Source organism: Myxocyprinus asiaticus, chromosome 16 (genome assembly GCF_019703515.2).
Source record: "Myxocyprinus asiaticus isolate MX2 ecotype Aquarium Trade chromosome 16, UBuf_Myxa_2, whole genome shotgun sequence".
In the NCBI taxonomy this organism is placed as follows: Eukaryota; Metazoa; Chordata; class Actinopteri; order Cypriniformes; family Catostomidae; genus Myxocyprinus; species Myxocyprinus asiaticus.
The window spans coordinates 30910796-30935145 of record NC_059359.1 but is presented as its reverse complement, the minus strand read 5'-3'; the positions used below and the strand labels follow the sequence as shown (position 1 = coordinate 30935145).

The 24350-nt window shown below is 38.3% G+C and overlaps 1 protein-coding gene across 1 annotated transcript; it reads left to right on the top strand.

Moving 5' to 3' along the window:
• The first annotated feature begins 2626 nt into the window (after positions 1–2626).
• On the top strand, positions 2627–22398 carry nradd (neurotrophin receptor associated death domain). Its single transcript, XM_051721490.1, has 6 exons — positions 2627–3066; positions 9558–9690; positions 10222–10590; positions 14013–14226; positions 16114–16256; positions 19893–22398. The coding sequence occupies exons 1-6, from the start codon at positions 3013–3015 to the stop codon at positions 20204–20206; spliced, it is 1227 nt and encodes a 408-aa protein (XP_051577450.1). The 5' UTR covers positions 2627–3012; the 3' UTR covers positions 20207–22398.
• The last annotated feature ends 1952 nt before the right edge of the window (positions 22399–24350 follow it).

The following is a 24350-nucleotide window of genomic DNA, read 5'->3' as shown; positions in this document are numbered from 1 at the left end:
AAACACCCCAAGGGGTACATTTGAGTGGACGACAGGGGGAGAGGGGGGGTCAGCTCTGGCATGGAGGGATGGAATGCGCCTCTTCCAGTCACTACATGCACCAGGCCAGAAAGGAGATGAGATTTGGTGGTTATGGTGGCAATTCAGCTGTGATCTCTGTGGCTGACAATGGGAGGAGGGCTTGACACCTTGTTCCTAGTCGAACCAGACATCTCCCCTCCAACCCCAAAAAGAAGTGGGGGAGGGACATGAGTTAAAACGTCCTGACAATCACTTGTTGTCTGGGTAGTTCCTGAACCACAACAACCTGCAAACAACCACATAACCCCCAAGTCTTTCCCACCCCCTTAATCTGTCTTTGCATTGCCGTCCTCCGTCAGGCCGTGGCATCGTCTTGTATTAAAATTTTACTATTTCTTTGCTGTGATCTGCAAATTCACACCCTGATAATAGGTTACCATTGTCTTTGCATTTCCATAACACCGGTAGTAGCTTTGCTACTGTAAACAGTACCTAAAAATAGTTCAGATTTATTTATTTATTTATGACAGTAGTTACACTACCAAGTTACAATACCAAGTTACCATTATTTTTTGTAATGTAATAACTGTAACTACAGTATTTTATTGTAAACTGTAGCTACCATGGAAATTTTGGTAAGGCTTGGCCTTACCAACATTTCCATGGTAGCTACAGTGTACAATAAAATATTTTTTAAAGATTTTGGTAACATCCAAAATCTTAAAATTGAATTTGGCAACAATTCATGAGATCAAAGATAGAAAGGACAAGAATAAGACATAAGCACTCTAGGGGCCGTTATATTTGCTTTCATTTACTACTCCCTGTGTCAGCCATTCTCTGTCAAACCTAGAATGAAAGAAATAAGCTAAACAAATTGCTGACAAATTAATTGAATAGCCTGCCCTACTCCATCTCTTCTTCACTACTTTTTTTTTTTTCATTTCTTGCAGTCGTTCTTTGAAATGCTACTATAATTGTATGCGAGGGAAGCCTCCATCTGTTGTTCTCTGATGTCTCGAGACCCCATGCTAAGTTTTACGACTTCACTCAGAAATCCCTCAGATCTGAATAAGGTTAACTATTGTTGTGTCCCTTTTTATCTATAAGGCCCAAACTAACTCAAACCTTGACTGAGATGTGAATTTTAATCTATGCTAATACCGATTTACCAGTAATTTATCTTGGTAACCATAGTGAACAGCAAAATACTATAGTTACAAGCCTCCAATGGATTTATTTATTTATAAGCACAGTTTAGTAACAGTGACTGTAGTTTGTATAGACCTTATGGTGCATTCAAGTCATGTCGGAATGATCATTTACGAGTTGAATGCACATGAATGGCACAACAAAGTCGTAATTACGAATGGGAAATTCAGGATTTTCTTCAAGGCCTGACATTTACAGAGTTGGGGGTGTGCCAATTTAAGAAAATGGCAGAAGCAAATTGTTATTGGTAATAATTCAGTTTTACTGATTCTGACTGCGCAGTTTAGTTTGCATGCGTTTTTTTTGTACTGTTAATGATGAATAACGATAAAACTTAGCCAGAAAATAAGACTCATTTAGCTGGTTTATGCAGCGACATTTGTTTGCAACAAAACAATATTTCACAACATTATACGTGGATGCAGAAGAATGATAAAATAAGTAGATAAAGCATTAATTACACACCTAATGATTGACTTTGCTCTTTATTTTGTTGCACTGGTGCTAAAAAGCCTACGCTAGAATGTAAAAAAGAAAGAAAGAAATATGAAATTGCAAAACGGGTCTGTTCTTTCCAACTAAAATCACTTGACTGCACATCACGTCGTATTTAGGATTTCTGACCTCCTAAGTTAGAACTTCCCAGGGGGACTTGAACGCATCATTCACAGTAGCGCCATCTTGGATTTATGACGGGAATGAAAACGAGGCTGTGAGGGATAGACTTACCATCCCTTCAATGACATGGACTGTGTAAAGCTTTCAAAAAGCTCCTAGATCACATCTAATTTTGTCACAGCTCATATTGTATGGAATTGTTTTGTCTACTGAAATTCCTTGGAAAGTTATTTATCAATGTTTCGTCAGCAGAACGATCCCAAAAAAAAAAAAAAAACTGTACAACCCATTGAAGAGACAGCTCGTCTATCCCTCACAGCCTCGTTGTCATTCCTGAAACAAAGATGGCGCTGCTGTGTACCACGGCAACTATGGTTATGGTAAATTTTTGTGAGTAACAAGGAATGTTGAAGTTATGAAAACAAAAGTCAGAACCAATTTAAAAGAAACAAGAAATGAAAGGAGCCTACAAGAAATTTAATATATATATATATATATATATATATATATATATATATATATATATATATATATATATATATATACACACACAACATTGGTCTACGAGGCTGAATCCTATTGAAATCATGCCATGTTTGAGCTTTGTGAGGCAGTTATTTGCATTGTGAATTCCCATTTCCCTTCCCACAAGAATGCAATGATCACAGAATTTGGTCAGCTTTTCTCCATCATGCGCCAGCCTGTCCAATCACAGCACTCCTATGCGTTTAGAAAATGGGTGTTGGAAATTTTAGGGGGTTTATTACCATCCCCTTCAGCAGAAGCTATTTAGTCGACAGCTGACCATGACCACAAGAGCAGTTCAGTGATGGAACAACACTAACAAGTTGATTTTACTGTCAAGAAAACATAGGAGAGAGATGATGCAGTAACGTTTTAAAGATCTTACGGGGATTATGCGCATTTACAGTTACATCGCCAGTCATCTCACGGAGTGCTCGAGTGAAAGTGTCGGGGGAAACTAGTGTGAAAAGAAGACAATTGAGATCTGGATGAGTGCACAAAACACACGGAACAGTGACTGTAGATGTTTTACAACTTTCCTGCCATATACGCTTTATGGTTGTGAACATTTGTGGATTGTGCGCTGAGTTTTGAGCACAAAAGACTCCTATTATATCTCGAAAAAGTCTTGATAAGATGAAGGGAGCAATCCAAGCACTTCTACTCTGTTCGTGTATCTTGGGCGTGAAGGTGAGTTTTCCTTATTTGATTTTTTATTTTTATTTTTACAAAGCATTTTTGACATTGACTCATAACTTCTTGTTTGTGTTCATGTTGCTTTCAATGCGTATTAGCACTGAAAATATTTTCCAACGTTACTTTGTATTTTTACTCACTGTTAAATTTTTAGAATGTTAAAGATAATTATTATTAAAGGAATATTCCGGGTTCAATACAAGTTGAGCTCAATCGACAGCATTTGTGGCACAATGTTGTTTAACACAAAAATGTATTTCAACTCGTCCCTCTTTTTCTTTTAAAAAAACGCAAAAATCTGTTCCAGTGAGGCACTTACAATGGAAGTGAATGGGGCCAGTCTGTAAACATTAAAATACTCACTGTTTCAAAAGTAAAGACACAAGACATAAACAGTATGCGTGTTAACATGATTTTAGTGTGATAAAATCTCTTATTAACCTTTTTTGTGTTGTTATATCCAATTTTACAACTTCGCTGCTATGACGACGTAACTTTACAGCTCAAATAATAAACAAGTTTTAACAGAAGAATTCATTTTAAGTGCTTTTATAAAATTATAAGCTTCACACGTCTATTTTTAAACCCTTCAGAAATTGGCCCCATTCACTTCCATTGTGAGTGCCTCACTGTAACCTCCATTTTTGCTTTTTTTAAAGAAAGATATTTTTTTCTTTTCTTTCTGGTAATCAACATTATGCCATAAATGCTGTCGATTGAGTTTAACTTGTAATGAACCCGGAATATTCCTTGAACTAGAACTAGCATTTGAACGATTCACAAAAAACATGTATTATGCACATACTTACTAACAAAAAACACATGAAAGATATATGTTGAATTGGTGTTGTCTTGTTTTCCAAATTACCCTGCAGAATAGTCAAAGCAGAGCCAAATGGCCCCATGATTTACTCCTGTTTTAGGCTAAACCAAATACCAGAATTAAAGACTGTTTTGTCACTCTAAATAAAAGCAGTTAATCACAAAACAACAGATAATTTGTTTGTTCCGATTGTGCTTTTACAGAATTATGTAAAACCCAAGTGAGAGACATTCTGGCTTAATGATTTTGCCGTCTTTTTTTAGGTCAGTGGTTGTTAATGCATTAAATGATACGGCCCTGATCCAGTTCCATGTCTCCTGGTGTGTTCACACATTCTGTGGGGGAGCCAGGGTTGGCTGTAGACCAATCCCCCCAAACGCTCACCCCACCCCACCCCAAGTCTCTTGGTTGATAAGCAACCACAGCTTAAGTACTGCTGGGGCCTGGGATATCCGGAGCATTGTAATTATCAGCATTTTTTCTTGGTCTGTGGAGAGCAAGGGGGTAAAATTTGCAGCTCAGTAATCTGACTTTCCATTTAGCCACTTCACTTTAGTTCGTTCAGTGGGAGCAAAATCGTGGTTTCCTCTTGAACTCCCAACCTCATTTTTCTAACCCCTCTCATTTCCCACTCATTTTGATGGGGCAACCCACTATCTCCATCTGCTAACCGACACTCGTGTAAATGATCTTGAAGTTTTACATGCCCAAGGCCATGTTTAGCATTTAGCATCACCGTTTGGAGTTTTGTGTGAAACATATCTATGCGTGATCGTCAGTGTGGTATTGGCAGACTTCTGCTACTGTTTGCTGTAGTGAGATAAGATAGCGGTCAGTCTTTTCAGTATCAGTGGAAGCTCTGTCTCAGTGGATGTCTGTGTGGCTGGTGGGGGTGAATGGGGTCAATCACTGTTGCCTCCTGGGGCTCACATCCCCTTTCATGTGCTCATCATTCAGACCAGCCTTACAAAACTCACTCACTCGTCTTAAAGCCCTGGACTCAAGAAAGGTCTCATCATTCAGCAAACATATACAGTATGTGTGTTCTGTGCATGGACATCCCCAAAATGTATTTGGACACTTAAGTCACACTTAAAAATGTATGGATGTCTTTGCATTATATAATAAAATATACCACAACATTCAAACCAAGTGGCATTTAATTTATAATAAATAAATATTTTGCAAAAACACTGAACAAAAATTAAAACAAGCAGTTTTTGGACATTTTCTAGGTTGTCAAACTTTGTAGAACATATCCATTGTTAATGTGATTAACTCTGTTGGGATGCCTGTGTGAACATGAGGGGAACTGGCGTCATATGACAAGATAAAACGGCAAGATAAACAAAAGGGAAATTCGTTTTGAGAAGAGGTCTAGCATCATTTATTAGCTGACGCCACTTGGTTTGATATTTTGTATACTGTGTAATGAAATGACATCCAGACATATTTAAGAGTACCTTAAGTGTCCAAAATTATCAATACTTTTTGGGGCCACAGTATCATGTACACCCACATACATTTAAGTGTCTTTGTCTATGTACTGATGTACGTATATTGGTGTTTCTTCCACTTTGGGCACTTAGCCCTATAGACTTGAAGAAAGTAAATTCTCATTAAAACACTCACGAGTCAACAATGTCCAACATGCATCACAGGAGATTTATGACATTTTTGTCATTTTTTTCTTAAAGCCATGAAAATTCCTACCACAGTGTCATTTCCACCATATCTCATGTTCTGTATTGTGTAACCCTTCTGTAGTCTTGCGGTTTTAAATGGGTCTGAAAGATCTACAAGTCCAGGGAAGGGTTAATAAAATTCTGTGGTGGAAATTAAATTTGTAACGTTTATTATTATTATTATTCTCCTTTGTTTTACCATGGCTAATTTCATAGCTAACATTTTAGGTATCCTAAATAGACACAATTAAATATTATTTTCACACTTTTTGCACAATTTGGCAAAATTACAACTGGACTGGAAAAGACGCCTTTATAAAAATATTCTGCTTACACGTGATATTTTCTTGATATTTATTTGTTTTCTTCAAACATAACTTGTCTGTTATTTCATCTCAAGCATGCTCTTTACTGACACTTTTGTCAACTTGGTCAACAAGTACACTTACGTTTGAAAAAAATAATTTTACTGTATTAGGGGCAAGTTTTTTGGTGTGGTGAAAATGACGCCACAACTATGGGACAGCCTTAATTTTAGTTGTAATTTGTATAAAAAATTATAGAAATAATTTTCTCACAAATAATGAAATTGTTTGTTTAGATTATCATAGTTTTCAACGTCTAATAATAATTTGTAGTTTTATAATGGATTTTCAATCCATATTTTGAAAGTCTGAACCTGCTAAATGGCTAAAACTATCAAAAAAAAAAAAAAAAAAAATCCATGCAAAAAAGGAAGTGCCACAAATAAAAGACAAAGGAGTGGTAAAAAGTCATTTTAATGTGACCCTTTTATCACAAAAACAAAAAAGTTTTTAATAAAAGTCAACCCCTTGGACATAAAATTGTCCAAAGTTGAAGAAACGCCCATGTGTAGATTCCATTAAGATTAAGTGACTTGGAAAGCCATATAACAAATTCTTCTCTTTGAACTCTTTATCTAATCTTTGTTGGTCTTGTACTGGCAAAATAGGCTGTTCCACTAGCTGTGGCATTCAGACTGGCTCTATCCTCTAAGAAGGCAGAACAAGATCTTTGGTGTATAGATCAATGGTGTGAGACTGTTTTGGGTGAAGTGGCTTCATTCATATGCATTAACAATCTTGCAACATTATGTGGAATGAGCCCAGAGACTGGAAGTCTTTGTGCATGCTCTCCCCTCTACATTCCTGCTCAGCCCAAATGTTTTTACTAGGTAATATATAATTAAGTCTTTTCTTGTACGTGGCATTTAGTCATGACTTGGGTAAAAAATTATATGGTGTGATATTGTCATTAAGAATTTCAAATTTCTCCCGCAGCTAACGGTGTTTGGAAAATTTTAAAAACCGTATAAGAACACAGAAAATTCCAAAGGTAGAGCTCAGCAATCTCTCTCTCTCTCTTTGTCTATCTTTCAATTTTCCATTTCCTGTTAGCCATTTCGACTTAAAGGGAAAGTTCACTCAAAAATGAAAATTCTCTCATCATTTAGTCACCTTCATGCCATCCCAGATGTGTATGGCTTCCTTTCTTCTGAAGAACAATTTTTTTTTTAAAAGAGTATTTCAGCTCTGTAGGTTCGTACAATGCAAGTGAATGGGTACCAACATTTTAAAGCTCCAAAAAGCACATAAAGGCAGCATAAAAGTAATCCATATGACTTCAGTGATTAAATCCATGTCTTCAGTAGTGATATGATAAGTGTGAGGGAGAAACAGATCAATATTTAAGTCCTTTTTGCAATAAATTCTCCTCCCTGCTCAGTAGGTGGTGATATGCACGAAGAATGCGAACAGCCAAAAACAAAAGAAGAAGAATGTGAAAGTGAAACTGAGATTGATAGTAAAAAAGGACTTAGGACATGGATTTAACCAGTGGAGTCTTATGGATTACTTTTATCCTGCTTCTATGCGCTATTGGATCTACAAAGTTTTGGTACCCATTCACTTGCATTGTTTGGACCTACTAAGCTGAAATATTCTACAAAAAATCTTTGTGTGTGTGTGTGTTCAGCAGAGGAAAGAAAGTCAAACACATTTGGGAGTAAATGATGAGAGAATTTTAATTTTGGGTGAACAACCCCTTTAAGCAACAAGTACCATTTTTAGAATTTTTTATGACAAAACAAAAGAAGACATATTTAAGATCACTAATCAAATTTAAGCAAATGTTTGACATTGATGTTACCTCAGTACAAAAGGCCAGATTTCCTTCCATTGAAGCACACAAGATGCTCTTTGGGACATTTTCAAATCTTGCTGATAACATGGATTATCAAATTTAAAACAAACTTGTGGAGTCCATGCTAGCTCGAGTGCATGCTGTCATTTTAGCAGAGGGGGGAAGCACCAAACATAAATTCTGTAATGAATGTTAATTTTTCTTGAATCTTGAACATTTGATTACTTTAATTTCTTACTATTCAGCTTTTCCTCTTTCTTAAACCTTGCAAAGTGGTGTGTAAAACTGGCTGGTGGGGTTGAAATACAGAATGCAGCTTCTCCCTTGACTTACAAAGTGAGGGTTTTTGCCCTGTGGAATGGTGTGTACAAATGTGTATTGGTGTTTCTATGAGATTATGAGTGCGTGTGCTCATTCAACAGGTTTACACATGCTCCCTAACAGAGATCAGAGAGAAAAAAGGAGACATCAGAGAGGCTGTTTCGGTTTTGCTTTCCCTCTTTGAAAGGAGGTTTACATGTTAGGCATCTGTTGGCTCTTGTCAGAGCCCCAGGGGGCAGATGTGAAGTAGAGGGGGTGTGTGAGGGGTAATTTTCCTACACATATGCATGTTTAAGATGCCGCAGTCCTGACCTCCTCTAACACACCTGTAGAGCTGGGGGGGTGGGGGGGACTTCAAAGGCTTCTCTTTTACCCAAACAGACACATCACACCCTCCCCTGAGGTACCAAGCCACACCGGTCTCCCCACTACCGATGCATCTGTTTGAAATGGTTGCAGATGCACACAATGTCCCATTCCCATGAATAAGAAGACAGGAGAGTCTATTAAACATCCTTTAATGACTCTCTTTGATATCTGATTGATGTAGTTGTGTGAAAGGGTGTGTTTTATTACAATGTCACTGCCTGTTTACAGTTAGACTCAAACTGGAAAGAAAGTTGCATTGAATATCTCTTCACTCTTTAAACTCACTTTTGGCTTTCGCAGGAAGCCCAACACAATTTAAATGCTTAAGATTCATTTAATGCAAAATCACAGGGAATTGTGCTGGAGGGAAAGAACATAATGTCCTTTCCGCATGTGTACCATTTCCTCTCCACAAGTCAGTGTGCAAACTAAATGATATGGCAAGTTCTCCTTCAAATAAAAGCTCAGGTTTTTACAAAGTTGATCTTTCTGACCACAAGTCCAAACTGCGTAACGTATCAGGCATTTGTTCTTTAGTACTTTATAATCTTTTTTTTTTATTGATCCTAAAAGTATAAAAATACAGATAATAAAGATTATAAATTGAAAAAGAGAGGCAAAAAGTTGAGAAATGCTAGTTAGTTAGTCAAGTTCTTCCTTAGATTAATAGCTTCTGCTTGTATTATTCTCATTTGGAAGTCACTTTAAATAAAAGTCTCCCCTAAATGAATAAATGTAAATACAAGACTCATAAACAATATAAATAGAGATTATAGATAGAAAAAGACCGAAAATAAAGTGGGAAAATGCGAATTAGTTTGTAAATCGTTCCACCACCAAATCAATCCCATCAATTCCTCAACTAAATTCTTTGGTTGAAGATCAGTAGATGTTCATGTTACTGCTCTGGTTATCTCTTCGATAGACATCAAATATTGAGACTAAGAGGAGTAACACAATGATTCAGATTGTAAACCCTCACAATAGTCATTCTGTGTCCTATAGTTGTATTGTTTTTTGAGTCACTGAGGGCAAAATGATGCTACAAATCGCCTTTAATTTTATTTTTAGCTCTGGTGTGTTAATGTGAATCTGGCATTGACGTGTGCTTTTGTGTTTTCAAGGTGGCTATTGGTGAGGCCTGTGCCAGTAAGCAGTTCACAAACACAGGTGAATGTTGCAGCATGTGTGCGGCAGGCACTGGTTTGGCAGCCAGGTGTGGTCAGGAAGACACTAACTGTCAGCCATGTCAAGATGGTGAGTGTTTCCGAAACATAAACTTGGCTCTCAAAGGAATTTACTCTTTTCCATTTAAATGTTTTATTTTGATAGATCAGGGGTCTTCATCCTTTTTCAGGCCAAGGACCCCATTGTATATAGAGTGACATATATACATATTATATACAATTTAGAGTTAATTTTAAACCTGGCCTATAATAACATGAATAGTACAATATTAATTTATTTACATACATTGTTATGGTGCTAACATTCAAATTATTGATGTTCATGACATTTTAATTTTAATATACACATTTTAATATGGGAGAGACACTTAAACATTTACCTGAACTGTAACTTCTTCAGCTTTGGTTGAAATAAACAAAATATCAAATTTTTGTTTAATTAATTTGACAATAATTGGCAGACCCGCTAGGGATCGCAGACCTTATGTTGAAGACCCCTATGATTGATACTTAGATGTGAACATTGTCTTGGTTGAGTTTTTGTTGCTTTGCCAATGTTTATGCCTTTATTATTAATAAATGTTGCACAAATCTTCCTTAGGTGTGTCATTCTCAGATTCAGAGGGCCTTTCAGCTTGTCTGCTGTGTGCCCGCTGCCCTGTTGGAATTCTGGAACTGGCACGCTGCACTCCCACTCAGGATACCCATTGTGACTGCGGTGAGCATTTCTTCCTGTGGCGGGAGGCTAACAGCACAGATGGTCTCTGTGCAGCCTGCACTCTCTGCAACCATGGAAGCGGAATGGTTCGGCCCTGTGGACCGCTGGGAAATACTGTTTGCGAACGATGCAAACCAGGAACTTACTCAAAGGAGAAAAGCGACTGGAAATCATGTGTGCCATGTTCACGCTGTAGTGACGATGAGGTGGAGATCAGACCCTGCATGCCTGAATTTGACACTGTCTGTATGGGTGAGTGTTCTGTTTGTAGTACAGCGTGTGTTTGTGTACATTCTGTTGGGTATATCAAGGTTAATGGGCACATCTTACAGCGTTGGAGTAAAGACCAAACCCTTCAAAAACCCAGACTTAGACCACTACCAGTCCCCCTGAGACCCAGACCAAGACAAACCCCCTCGAGATCCAGACAAAGACTAGACATCTCGAGACCCAGATGTAGACCAAGCCTAGACCCCCTGAGACCCAGATTTAGACCAAAATTAGACTTCTCGGGACCCAGATCCAGACCAAGACTAGTCCTCTCAAAATCCAGATTCATACCAAGACCAGACTTCTCAAGACCTAGATTCAGACCAAGACAATAGTTAAGTTGGAGTCAAGACCAAGCCTCTTCAAAACCCAGACCCCCTGACCAAAGACCCAGACCAAGACCATTTGGTCTTTCTTCTATACTTCTCCAGCTACTCTGAGAACTTACCAGTGCGATACTGAAGATATTGTTGACTTTTGCAAGACAAATTGCTTGCTATGTTCCTCATTTTTAAGTCACTTTGGATAAAACCGTCTGCTAATTGACTAAATGTCTAGACTTCTTGAGACCCAGATTTAGACCAAGGCTAAACTTTTCAAGATCCAGATCCAGACCAATATTAGACCCCTAAGACCCAGATGTAGACCAAGACTAGACTTCTCAAGATCCAGACCAAGACTAGAACCCATGAGACCCAGATTCAGTCCAAGACTAGTGTTTTCGATTCCCAGATCCAGACCAAGACTAGGCCCTCTGAAACCCAGATTCAGACAAAGACTTGACTTCTCAAGACCCAGATCCATACCAGGATTTGACCCTTAGAGATCCAGACCAAGACTAGACCTCTCAAGACCCAGATCCAGAACAAGACTAGACCTCCTGAGACCCAGATTCAGACCAAGACTAGAGTTCTCGAGACCCAGACCAAGACTAGACCCCCTGAGACCCAGATTCAGACCAAGACTAGACTTCTCAAGACCCAGATCCAGTCCAAGATTAGACCCCTAAGACTCAGATGTAGACCAAGACTAGACCCCCTGAGACCCAGATTCAGACCAAGACTAGACTTCTCAAGACCCAGATCCAGTCCAAGATTAGACCCCTAAGACCCAGATGTAGACCAAGAATAGACACCCTGAGACCCAGATGCAGACCAAGAGTAGACCCCCTGAGACCCACATGCAGACCAAGACTAGGCATCTCAAGATCCAGATTCAGAACAAGACTAGACTTCTCAAGACCTAGATCCAGACCACGACTAGACCCCTATGATCCAGACGAAGACTAGACCCCTAAGACCCAGATTTAGACTACGGCTAGATCCCTCGAGATCCAGACCAAGACTAGACCCCTCAAGACCCAGATTCAGACCAAGACTAGACCCCCTGAGACCAAGATTCAGACCAAGACTAGACCCCCTGAGACCCAGATCAAGACCAAGACTAGTCACCTCAAGACCCAGATTCAGACCAAGACTAGACCCCTCAAGACCCAGATCCAGACCAAGACTAGACCCCTCAAGACCCAGATCCAGACCAAGACTAGACCCTTCGAGATCCAGACCAAGGCTAGACCGCTCTAGACCCAGATCCAGACCAAGATTAGACCCCTCGAGACCCAGACCAAGACTAGACACCTCAAGGCCCAGATTCAGACCAAGACTTGACCCCTCGAGACCTAGATTCAGACCAAGACTAGACCCCTCGAGATCCAGACCAAGACAAGACCCCTCGAGACCCAGATCAAGGCCACGTTTATGTGATCTTGAGAGGTCTCCAGGCCACTACCAAAAGATCATGACTCTGATATCTACCTCTTCATCCAAGATGAAGGATTTTTGTCTTGTATGAAGTATGTGCAGAGCTATATCTAATAGTATATATCTATGTGTGTGTAACTGTGTATGTGCGTATATGGGTTAGATTTCTAACATGTGGCAGACACGTGTGTTCAACCAGAGAGAGCTTAAACTCAGACACTTCTCTCAAGTCTTTGTGCATTTGAGAAAATACAGCATTCACTTAAGACTTTCTTCTTGTCCTTTTATGAGCTAAGCAACAATACAGTTCAGATCCAGATCTAATGCACATGATCTGATCTAATATTTGATAATAAATACCTTGCATAGGTTTATTTTTGGAGTGACCTTAGTATCACAGAGATAGTTTTACATCTCTAAATGTGAATTTAGATCTTTAAAATATCAAATGTTTCCTATTTTTACATTCTTATTGCATGCTCTCATTTCATTTCATACATTTTCTCACTCATTGCATGCTCTCATTCATTGAATTGCTTAAATACACAAAAATTACATGCACAGTGTATAAAGCTTTTTGAGTAGAAACCATCTTTTGGGAGAAGCCACAATAGACTGGAGGTTTCAAGAGGATCGTGTCCTCATTGAATCACTATACAACTCACTCTGAGTTGTGTTAATGCTGTTTGGAGGAAACCAGTTGACTAGCTGGCCCACGTTGCTCTTTGTTCCCTGCAGGGTGTAGTCATCAGTCAGTCACTCGACCTGTCGAGGTCAGGGCAGTTACACCGAGTGTTTGATCCATGTAGGCTGCCTGTGGTGTGTGTGAGAGAGAGAGTGTACAAAAGAATGCATGCAGTTGTGTGACAGTGCGTGTGTGTGGGTGCAGGATCTATTTTAGGATATAGGGTTGGAGGCATGAATCCTTCTGACCATTCCACAATTTTCAACATTACAATCTGGTACTTTAGTCTGTCAGATGTGTTAATCAGACTCACAGCAGATGTGTGTCAGATGTGAGTTTCATTTTAAGGCTAGGCATGTTAAAGCATCTGTGTTTTTTAGAATTAAGGTGTGTAAATGCTCTAGGGTGTACTTGAGTTTACTTCAAATGTCCAGACTGCGGTAATAAGCCTAATGAGTCATTAAACTTGTAACCCATTTTGGAGGTTATCAAAACATGTTGAATGCCAGATTCAGTTTTAAAGGTATATTTCATCCAAAAATTACAAATTTGTCAGTTCAACCTCATGTTGTTCCATTCCTGTATGACTTCCTTTCTTTCATGGAAAAGGAGATGTTGGGCTGAATGTCATGAGTGTTCTTGTCAATTCAACTAAAACATACATTGACCAGTAACTTTCAAGCTCCAAAAAGGACAGAAAAGCATGATAAAAGTAGTCTGTACTTCTCTTGCACTATATCCCATGTCTAATGAAAGCCATATGATAGATTTGTTTGAGAAACAGACCAAACAGCTGTTATTTACTGAAAACTGTCCTCTCTGCTGGAGCTCTCAAATCACAATCGTGCTCAGGTTTTACACCATTTGTGCCATCCGTTCTCTGTATATGTATGTGCCTAATAGTTTAATGTATGTAAAGGTCAAAACAGTCAATTCTTCTGTTAAATCCCTTATTGCAGTAAAAGACCTCAACATCCTGTCCCGGCCAGAGAGTTCTGAATTCCCCCGCTGGCCGATTCTGAGTGAGGAAACTGATAACAGGAGCAGCACAGCTCCAGGGTCAGAAGCCCCTCGACTCACACCTTCGGACCAGGGAGGCAACAACATCATGGTCTATGTGTCTGTACTGGCTGCAGTGGTGCTAGGTCTCCTGTTCTATGTCGCCTACAAATGGTGAGGTCTTAAAACAGTTTGAAAAAGTAACCTTAATTAAGACTGACTGAAGTCTTATAGTCATTAGTCATTTGTTGAAAGTGCTGTAAGCAATGTAAGCCGTTGCACTAATTTCCACCAGACTTAGCCACTGAATGCACTCTCTTCAAAACCCAGCTTCCCGAAGACATGCCAGCAAACCTGATGTCAGCAAATCCAAACATGCAAAATGATTAACAGGCATTGAGAGGTGCCTCCGAGTTTTCCGATTGATTAAACAATAGTGTCCCATTGTCAGATTCTTTTTCTGCTTTTTAACCTCAAGAAACCTGAGCGTGACTGTTGTGTGCATTTTCCATTTCCCTTTTTGATTTGTAACTAATAGCATCTAATAAACATGCAAAAAAATTTCTTAATTGCAAATAGTTTTCCCAAAGATTGATGGCAACATATGTGGGACTAAGTTGTGAATGTTTTATTAATACCAAGCTATAGAAAGTCAGATTTTTTAAAATCAAATTGTTTATGTTTCCAGGAGTGTTGGTTATTCATATTTTAGAGACGTTACAGACATTTCATCATAAATTGTCATAATTAATTCTGATTCAAAGTAATGACCATTATCATCCAATCACTGCCAACCATGTTAAAATTATAAATTATAAATTCTGAATCTATTACCATTGTCCCATGTCTACCAAACCTGTTGAGTGGTTCAAATATCATCTGCAGCCTGAAACTGAACTTTTGATAAAGTTTGGATTGAATGCACTTAGCTGCATAGAGTGCTTTAGGGTGCTCCCTTGATCCCTATTTAGTGAATGACTAAACCTTCAGTGTGCTGTCTGGCTGCACTTGTCTCAGAACAATTCAAAATGCACCTTATATTCAACTCCATATAGAGCCTTTGAAAGCTAAATTTTTCAGCTTTTGGATGAACACATTGATTCTCAGTGTGATAATGCACAGGAGTGGCATTTTGCAATAAATCACTCAAATTTTACAAATGGCATATCAAATGAAACTAGAGACTCTAATCTTTTGACTCAAACAGGGTTCAATGTAAAAACTGAATTAGGTTTCTGACCAGATGTAGTTTTGTTGCTGTTTCTCCTAAAGACAAATTCTGCTGTGATCAGCACTGTTGTTTTGTCACATGACTGTACGTCACGTGAACTGAGATCAGTCTGTTTAAATGAATTTAAACTATGTATTGCAAAGCCAAAATACAACGTCCACGCATGTGTACGCCGAGTCGCATGTGGTTTAGAAACAGAGACAAGTATGATTTCCAGGAAATCTATTTCATTGATATCTCTGTCAGGATTTTATTTATGGTATTTCAATATACAGTATATGTGTGTCAATAGGAAATATCAATTTCCTATTAACAACCTTGAAATCCTTGAAAAACTGTGCACAAGTGTACTAAGGTGAATTGGTTTTAAAGGCATAGGGTGGTCACACCAAATATTTTTTTTTTGTTTTTTTTTACGCTTACTGCTCTTTGTATAAAGTTAACTGATAAATAGAAATTATTCATGACATTGGTTTTGAAAACATCCTCACTTTACAACATTTTTCACAACTGCCAAAAACTTTTTACAGCATCTTTAATGTACTGATTCACAATGGACGTCATTCTTAAAACACAAGCAGAATACATTTCTGTGAAAGTCAGTAAACCATTATCATTTAAATGGTTGCACAATTCTGCTTGTGTTTCACAAATGAGGCTCAAACTGTATATTTAGCATTCTGATTCATTTTGATTACCAGCAAATTACATCCAGTTTAAGAACATACTGCTATACTATAAACTGTCTATGAAGTGAAATGTCATTCTTGCAGTTAGGATGCGATTTTACTGTCCGATGATAAACCCATTGGTTTGTGTTTTGTATGCAGCTGGAAGTCCTGTCAGCAGAAGCAGGCTCTGGCAAAAGCTCGGGTCGGAGAGTTGAACAATGCTGGAGAGGGAGAGAAATTACACAGTGACAGTGGTGTGTTCCTGGACTCTCACAGCCTTCAGGACAGCCAGCCCAGCAAAGGTACAAAAGAAGACCTTAAACACTGATACAGTGGACTTAAAAAATTATTTGAACACTTAAGCCAAACTTAAAATGTATGAGTGTCATTACATACATAACAAAATATCAAACAAAGTGACATATATTTTAAGGAAAGATAGCACAAGCACATACAGTTTGTTTGTTGTTGGGTTTTACATGTTAAAGCAATAGGTATGTTGATCAAAATTAAGACAAAATGTATTTGGACACTGTCATACAGTAGTGGAACATGTCTACTTCAACTGTGCATCTAATGCAATGAAGCTCATACGTTTTAAATCTAGCTTAAATGTCCAGGGTCGGGTTGCACCAGCTTGTGCGTAAGGTCTCACTTAAGTTGGGACGTAAAGTTCACACTAAGGGCTTAGTAACTACTAGTTAGTTTGTAATTAAGTCAGTGCTTAATTTGGTTGCACCACCTGTTCTTAAGGCAAGACTTGGTAAGCTCTCCATAAAGTAATGCGTAGTCGCATAATATGACATTTACCTAAATTGATCTAATAAGCAGCCTTCAAATTTGTACACAGAAGTATTCAAAAGCCGTGAATTTCAGTTTTATCTTGTTACTGTTGATGTTCAAACCTCGTTTTCTCACGTAACTGTCAGCTATAATAAATTATATCCCCATTAAAATATGATATGTAATAAAACAAGATTTCATTAATGGTATAGGCTATTTAGACTATGTAAATAACAATATTTAATAACTGTATCTAAAATGAATAAGGGGCAATAAATAAATACTAATACAACAGGCTGGAAAAATAGTCATTTATTCATTTTAATATCTTATATATTTTGTATATGTGAAACTTGACACCGGGTGGTGTACACAGGATAGTGCACCGGTTTCATGCTGAGTAAGTTTTTTTTACATAATGTTTTCTCCCGAAAATTTAAACACGTGTTATGCAACATCATCATATATGTCGAAAGGATTGAAGCCTGTCACGCAAAACATGAGCTCATTGATGTAATTAAGTGATTCTGCTTTGTATTCCATCCGTTACTCCTGGTCGCAGGCTTTCGTAAATATTTAGTTGATACGTAGGGTTACATTCTACCTAAGTTTAATGGTGCAACGCTCAAATATTTAGTAGTGCGTAAAGTGTGACTTAGTGCCCATTTACACCACAGCTAGGCTAAGTTGTAACTTGCGTATAGCTGGTGCAACCGGCCCAGATACATTTTGGGACCAGTGTTCCTCCCTTTAAAACTACCAGACTGCACATATCAGACTTTTCTAATATTTATTACTTTTAAGATGAAAAACAAAGCTTTTTTGTAGAGCTGTCAGAATTACGCGTTAATTTTTTTTAATCACCATTAATGCATTTACCGTTAATACAGCATAAACACTGGTGTGAAGGGCGGAAACTTTGTAATGTGTCTGCCTGGAGTCATTACACTGACTCACGCCACAGCACCAGATCCCTTCTACAGATGGAGCCTACAAGCTTAGCACATAGACTATATATAAAGATGGACGACATGATAGCTCCCCAAAAGTGAAGCCAAAACATCTCGATCGCCCCCTGCTGGCTGGCTGCAGTATAGGTCATAAACCCCACCCCCTCCATGTTAGTGAATGGGACATGAGCCAAACAAAAAATCAAAGTACACCTCAAATAAATTTTTCCCAAAGATGGTTTCTGTCATTTTAGGTGGTTCTTATCATGTTGATTGTATGTTCAAGTGTTTTCTGATAAGTTTTGTTTTAATTAGTTAGTTGATTATATAAAAAGGGGGTGTGGCGTCATGATTGACAGCTGTGATTGACAGCTTCTCTGAGCGAAGTAGTCGCAGAGGCACCTGTGGACTTCTTTTCGGGAACGTAGGGAGGAAATGAAGCGTTAACTTTAACTTTTAACTTTCCATAACTGTGATTGTCTGTTTCAAACCGACAAAATGAGTTGTTCTGCAGTAAACTGTACTAACCAACCTAATGGATCATTGCAGTTTTTTCTGTAAGTAAAATTTGTGCTTTGTTAGCTAATCAGTAAATTAATTGTATTAGTAAGCTAGCTAAGACAACAAGCAATCTAACGTTAGCTATGTGGAAAAAAGCAGGTGATTGGTAGCTAGCAGTTACTAATTATTTTTTATTTTAGAAAATAATTTGGTAAAAATCTGATTTATACTCTGTCTAAAGATACTGCGGCTCCACCCCACGATCACTACTGCACAGACTCTGGCTCCAAATGACGTCATCAGTGCAAGATGGCAGCGCCCGTTTCCGGGATATTTTGGCTTCATTTTTGTACAGTGTGAGGAAGTGGAGACGCGTCGTCCATCTTTATATACAGTCTGTGGCTTAGCATAAAACAGCATAATGCGGCGGTCCCATAGACATTCAATGGGCTGAACTGTCTTAACATGCTTGTTGACCGCCGCATTATTTCCTATGATAGAGCCACGGAGGTTATCTCATTAAATAAAAGAATCTCTGACAGTGCTTCCATGTTAGTGATAAAATGATGGAGAAAGGAGCTGTAAGGCACGTTTTTATTACCACAGAAGCACATCAAGTCTTAACTATCACCAAAACGCAGAATGAGAAATTTTCGTTTGCAAGTGCATTTCATGGTGAGTTCAAAGCGGCACTCGGTACTGGCGTTGTCTTTATCTTTATACTGTGCACCGCTTTGTTTGGAAAATGTTAATAAAGCATTATATTGCTACATATTGTTTTGTTTTCTTTCCTAAGACAGAAATAAATGAATTTTGACAAGAAAAGAAGTATATATAGTGACAAATTCAGCACTTTTAAAATCTGCGATTAATCGTGATTAAAAAATGTAATCGACTGACAACACTACTTTTTTGTACAATCACTACTAATATGCCCTTAAAGGATAGTTCAAGTTAAAATGAAAATTCTCTCATCTTTTACACACCTTCATGCCATCTCAGATGTGTATTACTTTCTTTATTTTGCTGAAAACAAAAGAAGATTTTTAGAAGAATATTTCAGCTCTGGAGGTCCATACAATGCAAGTGAATGGTGACAAGAACTCCAAATGCTCCAAAAAGGAGATAGTCAGCATAAAAGTTATCCGTAAATCTCCAGTGGTTAAATCCATGTCTTCTGAAGAGATCTGATAAGTGTAGGTGAGAAACAGATCAACATTTAAGTCCTTTTTTACTATAAATCTCTACTTTCACTTTTAGATTCTCCTTTTTTGTTTTTGGTGATTCGCATTCATTGTGCATATGACCACCTACTGGGCTGGGAGTAGAATTTATTGTAAAAAAAAAAAAGGACTTAAATATTTATGTGTTCCTCATTCACACCTATAATATAGTTTCTGAAGATATGGATTTAACAACTGGAGTCAGAAGAATTACTCTTTTGCTGCCTTTATGTGATTTTTGGAGCTTTCACTTGCATTGTATAGCCCTACAGAGCTGAAATATTCTTCTAAAAATCTTTGTTTGTGTTCTGCAGAAGAAATAAAGTCATACACATCTGGGATGGCATGAGGGTGAGTAAATGATGAAAGTATTTTCATTTTAGGGTGAACTATTCCCATAGGAGTTCCTGTAATAAATGTACTGTAATTTGCTTTGGATAAACGACTGATTAGGAATTTGTTCAATTTCACACTCTGGCAGGCAGTAAACGGGACAGCAAACAAGACACACGGCTTTACGTGAACCTGCCCCCCGTCAGGCAGGAGGAGGTAGAGCGACTTCTCATGGAGAGCGGCAGTCGGAGCTGGAGGCAGCTGGCTACCACGCTTGGTTACGAACAAGAGCGTGTGGACATGTTTGGACGGGGCCAGGACCCCATCCACACCTTATTGACTGACTGGGCCCAGCAGGAGGGCTCCACATTGGGCCTGCTCTGCTCCGCTCTCACCCGCATTGGGCGGCCGGATGTCATTACTGTCCTCACCGCCCCCTCTCAAGGAGTGTCACTGGTCTGAAAACTTGAATATATTTCTACCGCTTCATGAAAGTGAAAGAGACACTAAAATTACAGAGGAAGAGTGCAAACCCCAATCATTTCGAAGGGGAATGCCATGTTGCGTGCACTAAGACTTTGAAGATCGGGATTAGAAATAATAACAAGGTTTAGTATTCATTGTAATGTTTCACTTATGAATTTTGTTTCTACAGGCTTTCTAAGATGTTCTTCAACCTCAGATTAATTTCTGCTCAAGCTCTAGATGTTTCCTGCAGTATCCAAAGACAGTTTATGCTTTGTAGTGTCAAAACTAACTCCGTTTTCTCTCTTTGTCAGTGTTTTGGGTGCTTGTGGTTTCAGCTATGGTTGATATCAAAGAACATGAACTTTCGTGAGCTGCTCTCTAAGCTCTGCAGCCTCATGAATGACAGTTTTCCATTTGTGTGGAAAAGCCTCATAGTGCCAGAGAAAGCATCGTGCATGCAGTGCTGTCATGCTTTTGTATTTATATTTCAGCGCTTCTGCCATTTGAACAAGTCAACAAAGTATTCAGCTTCGATACAGTGGCTTGTCAAGGTCAGCTTACACTGTGAGGCATGTTATGAATTCCAGATAGAAAGGAAAACCACTAAATGAGCTGCAGGAAGAACTTGTATGTTGAGAAGAACAAATATACTGATGAGGTGCCTTAAGAGTGAATGATTATGATTGGTTTTTATGCTTGGTAGATCAGTCTGCACTGATCAAAAAATTATTTTAGTATTTTTGTCTAGTTTTTCTATAAAAAATGTCTAATTCTTAATTGTAGATAAATTCACTCTAGAAGTCTTGTTCTCTTAGAATATCTGTTTACTATTAAGTTTACTTCACTGACAAATAGTTTTTTTTTTTCTTAGTTCCAGCATAAACCTCTCTAAATTTTGTAAGATATAGGCTTAAAACAAGCAAAATGATAATAACAATAATAATTATATATAGAAATAAATAAAAGAAAAGAATAATAAAGAAAAATACAAGATAAATAAGATATATTTTCTGAAAATAAATCTTAATATTTTGTGCAATTTTGCTTCTCGAGTAAATGTATTTTTGTTTTAAGGAAGTTTAGGTATTTTTACTGGAAAATGAGACAAATGTTTTTTTTTTTTTGCAGCACATAGACATGAGTGCCTGGTTTGCAACCTATAAGCAACGTAAGCCTACACAGCTTATATTACATCATGAGGGCAAAAACTTCTCGTGCCTTTACATTGAATGCTCCGTTTTGTGCTTTGCTGGGTTTACCCCTCAATGCATGTATTTTACGATCATTTCTATATTTGAGTGCTGAGTTCTGGTTGAGTGTAGATGCTTTCCATATTCATAACATTAATCACTTATGTTTGTTCTTTTTATTAATGAAATATGTGTATAGGTGTCTTTGTATTTTTAAAAAAATAAATAAATTGTGTGAGCAAAGAAGTGGCCTTTTTATAACCCTGAACATGTTTTCAGTGCTAGGTGAAATTTTAAGGATTTGAACTTGGGAGGATTTTTTATTTCATAGGCCTTTTTGGCACCGTTAACCCAAACAGCAAGTCATTGGGTTAGTCTCCGGCTCTTAGGTGGTTCCATGACCTCAGATATTGATTCATTCTTTTCTCTTACTCATAATACTCATGTCTCTTTGCCCCTCCTGTCCATTTAAAGAGAACATTCTCTAAAAAAAATTGTGTGCGTTTTACTTTAAAACCATAGCCAGATGAAGTTGTTCAGGCATGTCAATGGCTGCCTTTTTTCTGGGCTAATTGCTCAGCTTGGCAAGAGAGAGCTGCAAGATGTGTAAATCTGTTCGAAAGTCAAAGTAATGGTGTGTTAATGCCAACTCGACACCTAACCAAAAACAGCAGTTTATTGGCAGTCAGAATTTTCTGACGTTTAAAAAGCGATCACAATAGCATGCTTTGTTTGCATATTAAATGTTCTCATCTGTACTTTTCCTGTGGTCAAGACCATAGTCAGGGCAGTAGGTACAACTTTAAAAACAGGGAAGCACATATTAAAGCATGAGTATTAATTATTTCCCTAACATTGGAGACGAACTTAACTAATTTCCGTGGGAAGTAGGAGTCGACGATATAGTTTATTTTTATTAATTTTTTTACAAACAATACAGATAATGGTTATTTATGTTTAAGTGTCCAATTTGTATGGTGCCTTGTTCCTGCCACGGAATAAAAAATAAAAGTCCTCACATTGTATCTCGCAATTGTGACTTTATTTTTCATAAAAACAGTCTCGTAATTGCAAGTTTATATCTTTAGATCTTTCCATTGGGAAAGTTACACAGTTATACCTCAAACGTGAATTCTGAAGCCGTATTGAATTACATTAGAAAAACCCATAGGAAAAGACATAGGGAACCCATGCTGAATTCTCTTCCTGGTTTGTGGACTACAACCTGAACAGCTCTATTCCTTTGATGATCATTTATTTTCTGTCTTTTGAAAGCCATAGGGTTCCAAGCAAAGTAAAATTTGCCTGAAAAACTCTTTGAACCATAAAGGCTCAGATATACTTCATACAAAATCGAAGAACAAAGGGGCATGACGTCATTTAGAACAAAATCTGGCCAAAAAGGTGTTTTTGCATTCGTTTCGGTGGTTCGTAACAGCTCGCCTGAGCAAACTTTTAGGAAAACTTCTAACCGGCAACCAGAGTGCTGACTAGAACCAAGAAATATGATCATATTAGCCCCATTTTATCATCATTACATTGGCTACCTGTTAAATTTCTTATTAATTTTACAATTTTGTTAACTACGTACAAAGCTTTGAATGGTCTAGCACCGCAGTAATTAAGTGACCTTCTACCACATTATATTCCTTCACATTCATTACAATCGCAAAATTCTGGCCTGTTAATAGTTCCTAGAATATCAAAATCCACAAAAGGAGGTTCATTCATTCAGATTCATATCCCAAAGTTACCAGAGCCTGCCAGATCCACCTCTGTTCCTGCTAGGTGTTGGACTCCACTGCTATGTGTCTCTGAGTGATGACGACTAAACGCAGCCGATGCCAGCCAGACATCACTTCGGTCTATTACGATGGACTTCAGGAGATGAACTGATGCCAACTCAAACCATAAGACATGGGATACTTCATATGCCACTGCTTGAACCTTAGACTTAGGATGGACCTCACTGAAATTACTTGCTGGTTGAACTGCGATGCACCTCACTGATATATATATATATATATATATATATATATTTTTATATATATATATTTTATATATATATATTTTATATATATATATACATATACATATAAAATATATACACTATATTGCCAAAAGTATTCGCTCACCCATCCAAATAATTGAATTCAGGTGTTCCAATCACTTCCATGGCCACAGGTGTATAAAATGAAGCACCTAGGCATGCAGACTGCTTCTACAAACATTTGTGAAAGAATGGGCCGCTCTCAGGAGCTCAATGAATTCCAGCGTGGTACTGTGATAGGATGCCACCTGTGCAACAAGTCCAGTCGTGAAATTTCCTCGCTACTAAATATTCCACTGTCAACTGTCAGTGGTATTATAACAAAGTGGAATCGATTGAGAATGACAGCAACTCAGCCACGAAGTGGTAGGCCACGTAAAATGACAGAGCGGGGTCAGCGGATGCTGAGGCGCATAGTGCGCAGAGGTCGCCAACTTTCTGCAGAGTCAATCGCTACAGACCTCCAAAGTTCATGTGGCCTTCAGATTAGCTCAAGAACAGTGCGTAGAGAGCTTCTTGGAATGGGTTTCCATGGCCGAGCAGCTGCATCCAAGCCATACATCACCAAGTGCAATGCAGAGCGTCGGATGCAGTGGTGTAAAGCACGCCGCCACTGGACTCTAGAGCAGTGGAGACGCGTTCTCTGGAGTGACGAATCATGCTTCTCCATCTGGCAATCTGATGGACGAGTCTGGGTTTGGCGGTTGCCAGGAGAACGGTACTTGTCTGACTGCATTGTGCCAACTGTGAAGTTTGGAGGAGGGGGGATTATGGTGTGGGGTTGTTTTTCAGGAGCTGGGCTTGGCCCCTTAGTTCCAGTGAAAGGAACACTGAATGCTTCAGCATACCAAGAGATTTTGGACAATTCCATGCTCCCAACTTTGTGGGAACAGTTTGG

Coding starts and splice junctions, on each gene's coding strand:
- nradd (XM_051721490.1), top strand. CDS start 3,013: ATGAAGGGAGCAATCCAAGCACTTCTACTCTGTTCGTGTATCTTGGGC. Junction 3,067..9,557: donor CGTGTATCTTGGGCGTGAAG/GTGAGTTTTCCT, acceptor TGTGTTTTCAAG/GTGGCTATTGGTGAGGCCTG. Junction 14,227..16,113: donor TTCTATGTCGCCTACAAATG/GTGAGGTCTTAA, acceptor TTTTGTATGCAG/CTGGAAGTCCTGTCAGCAGA.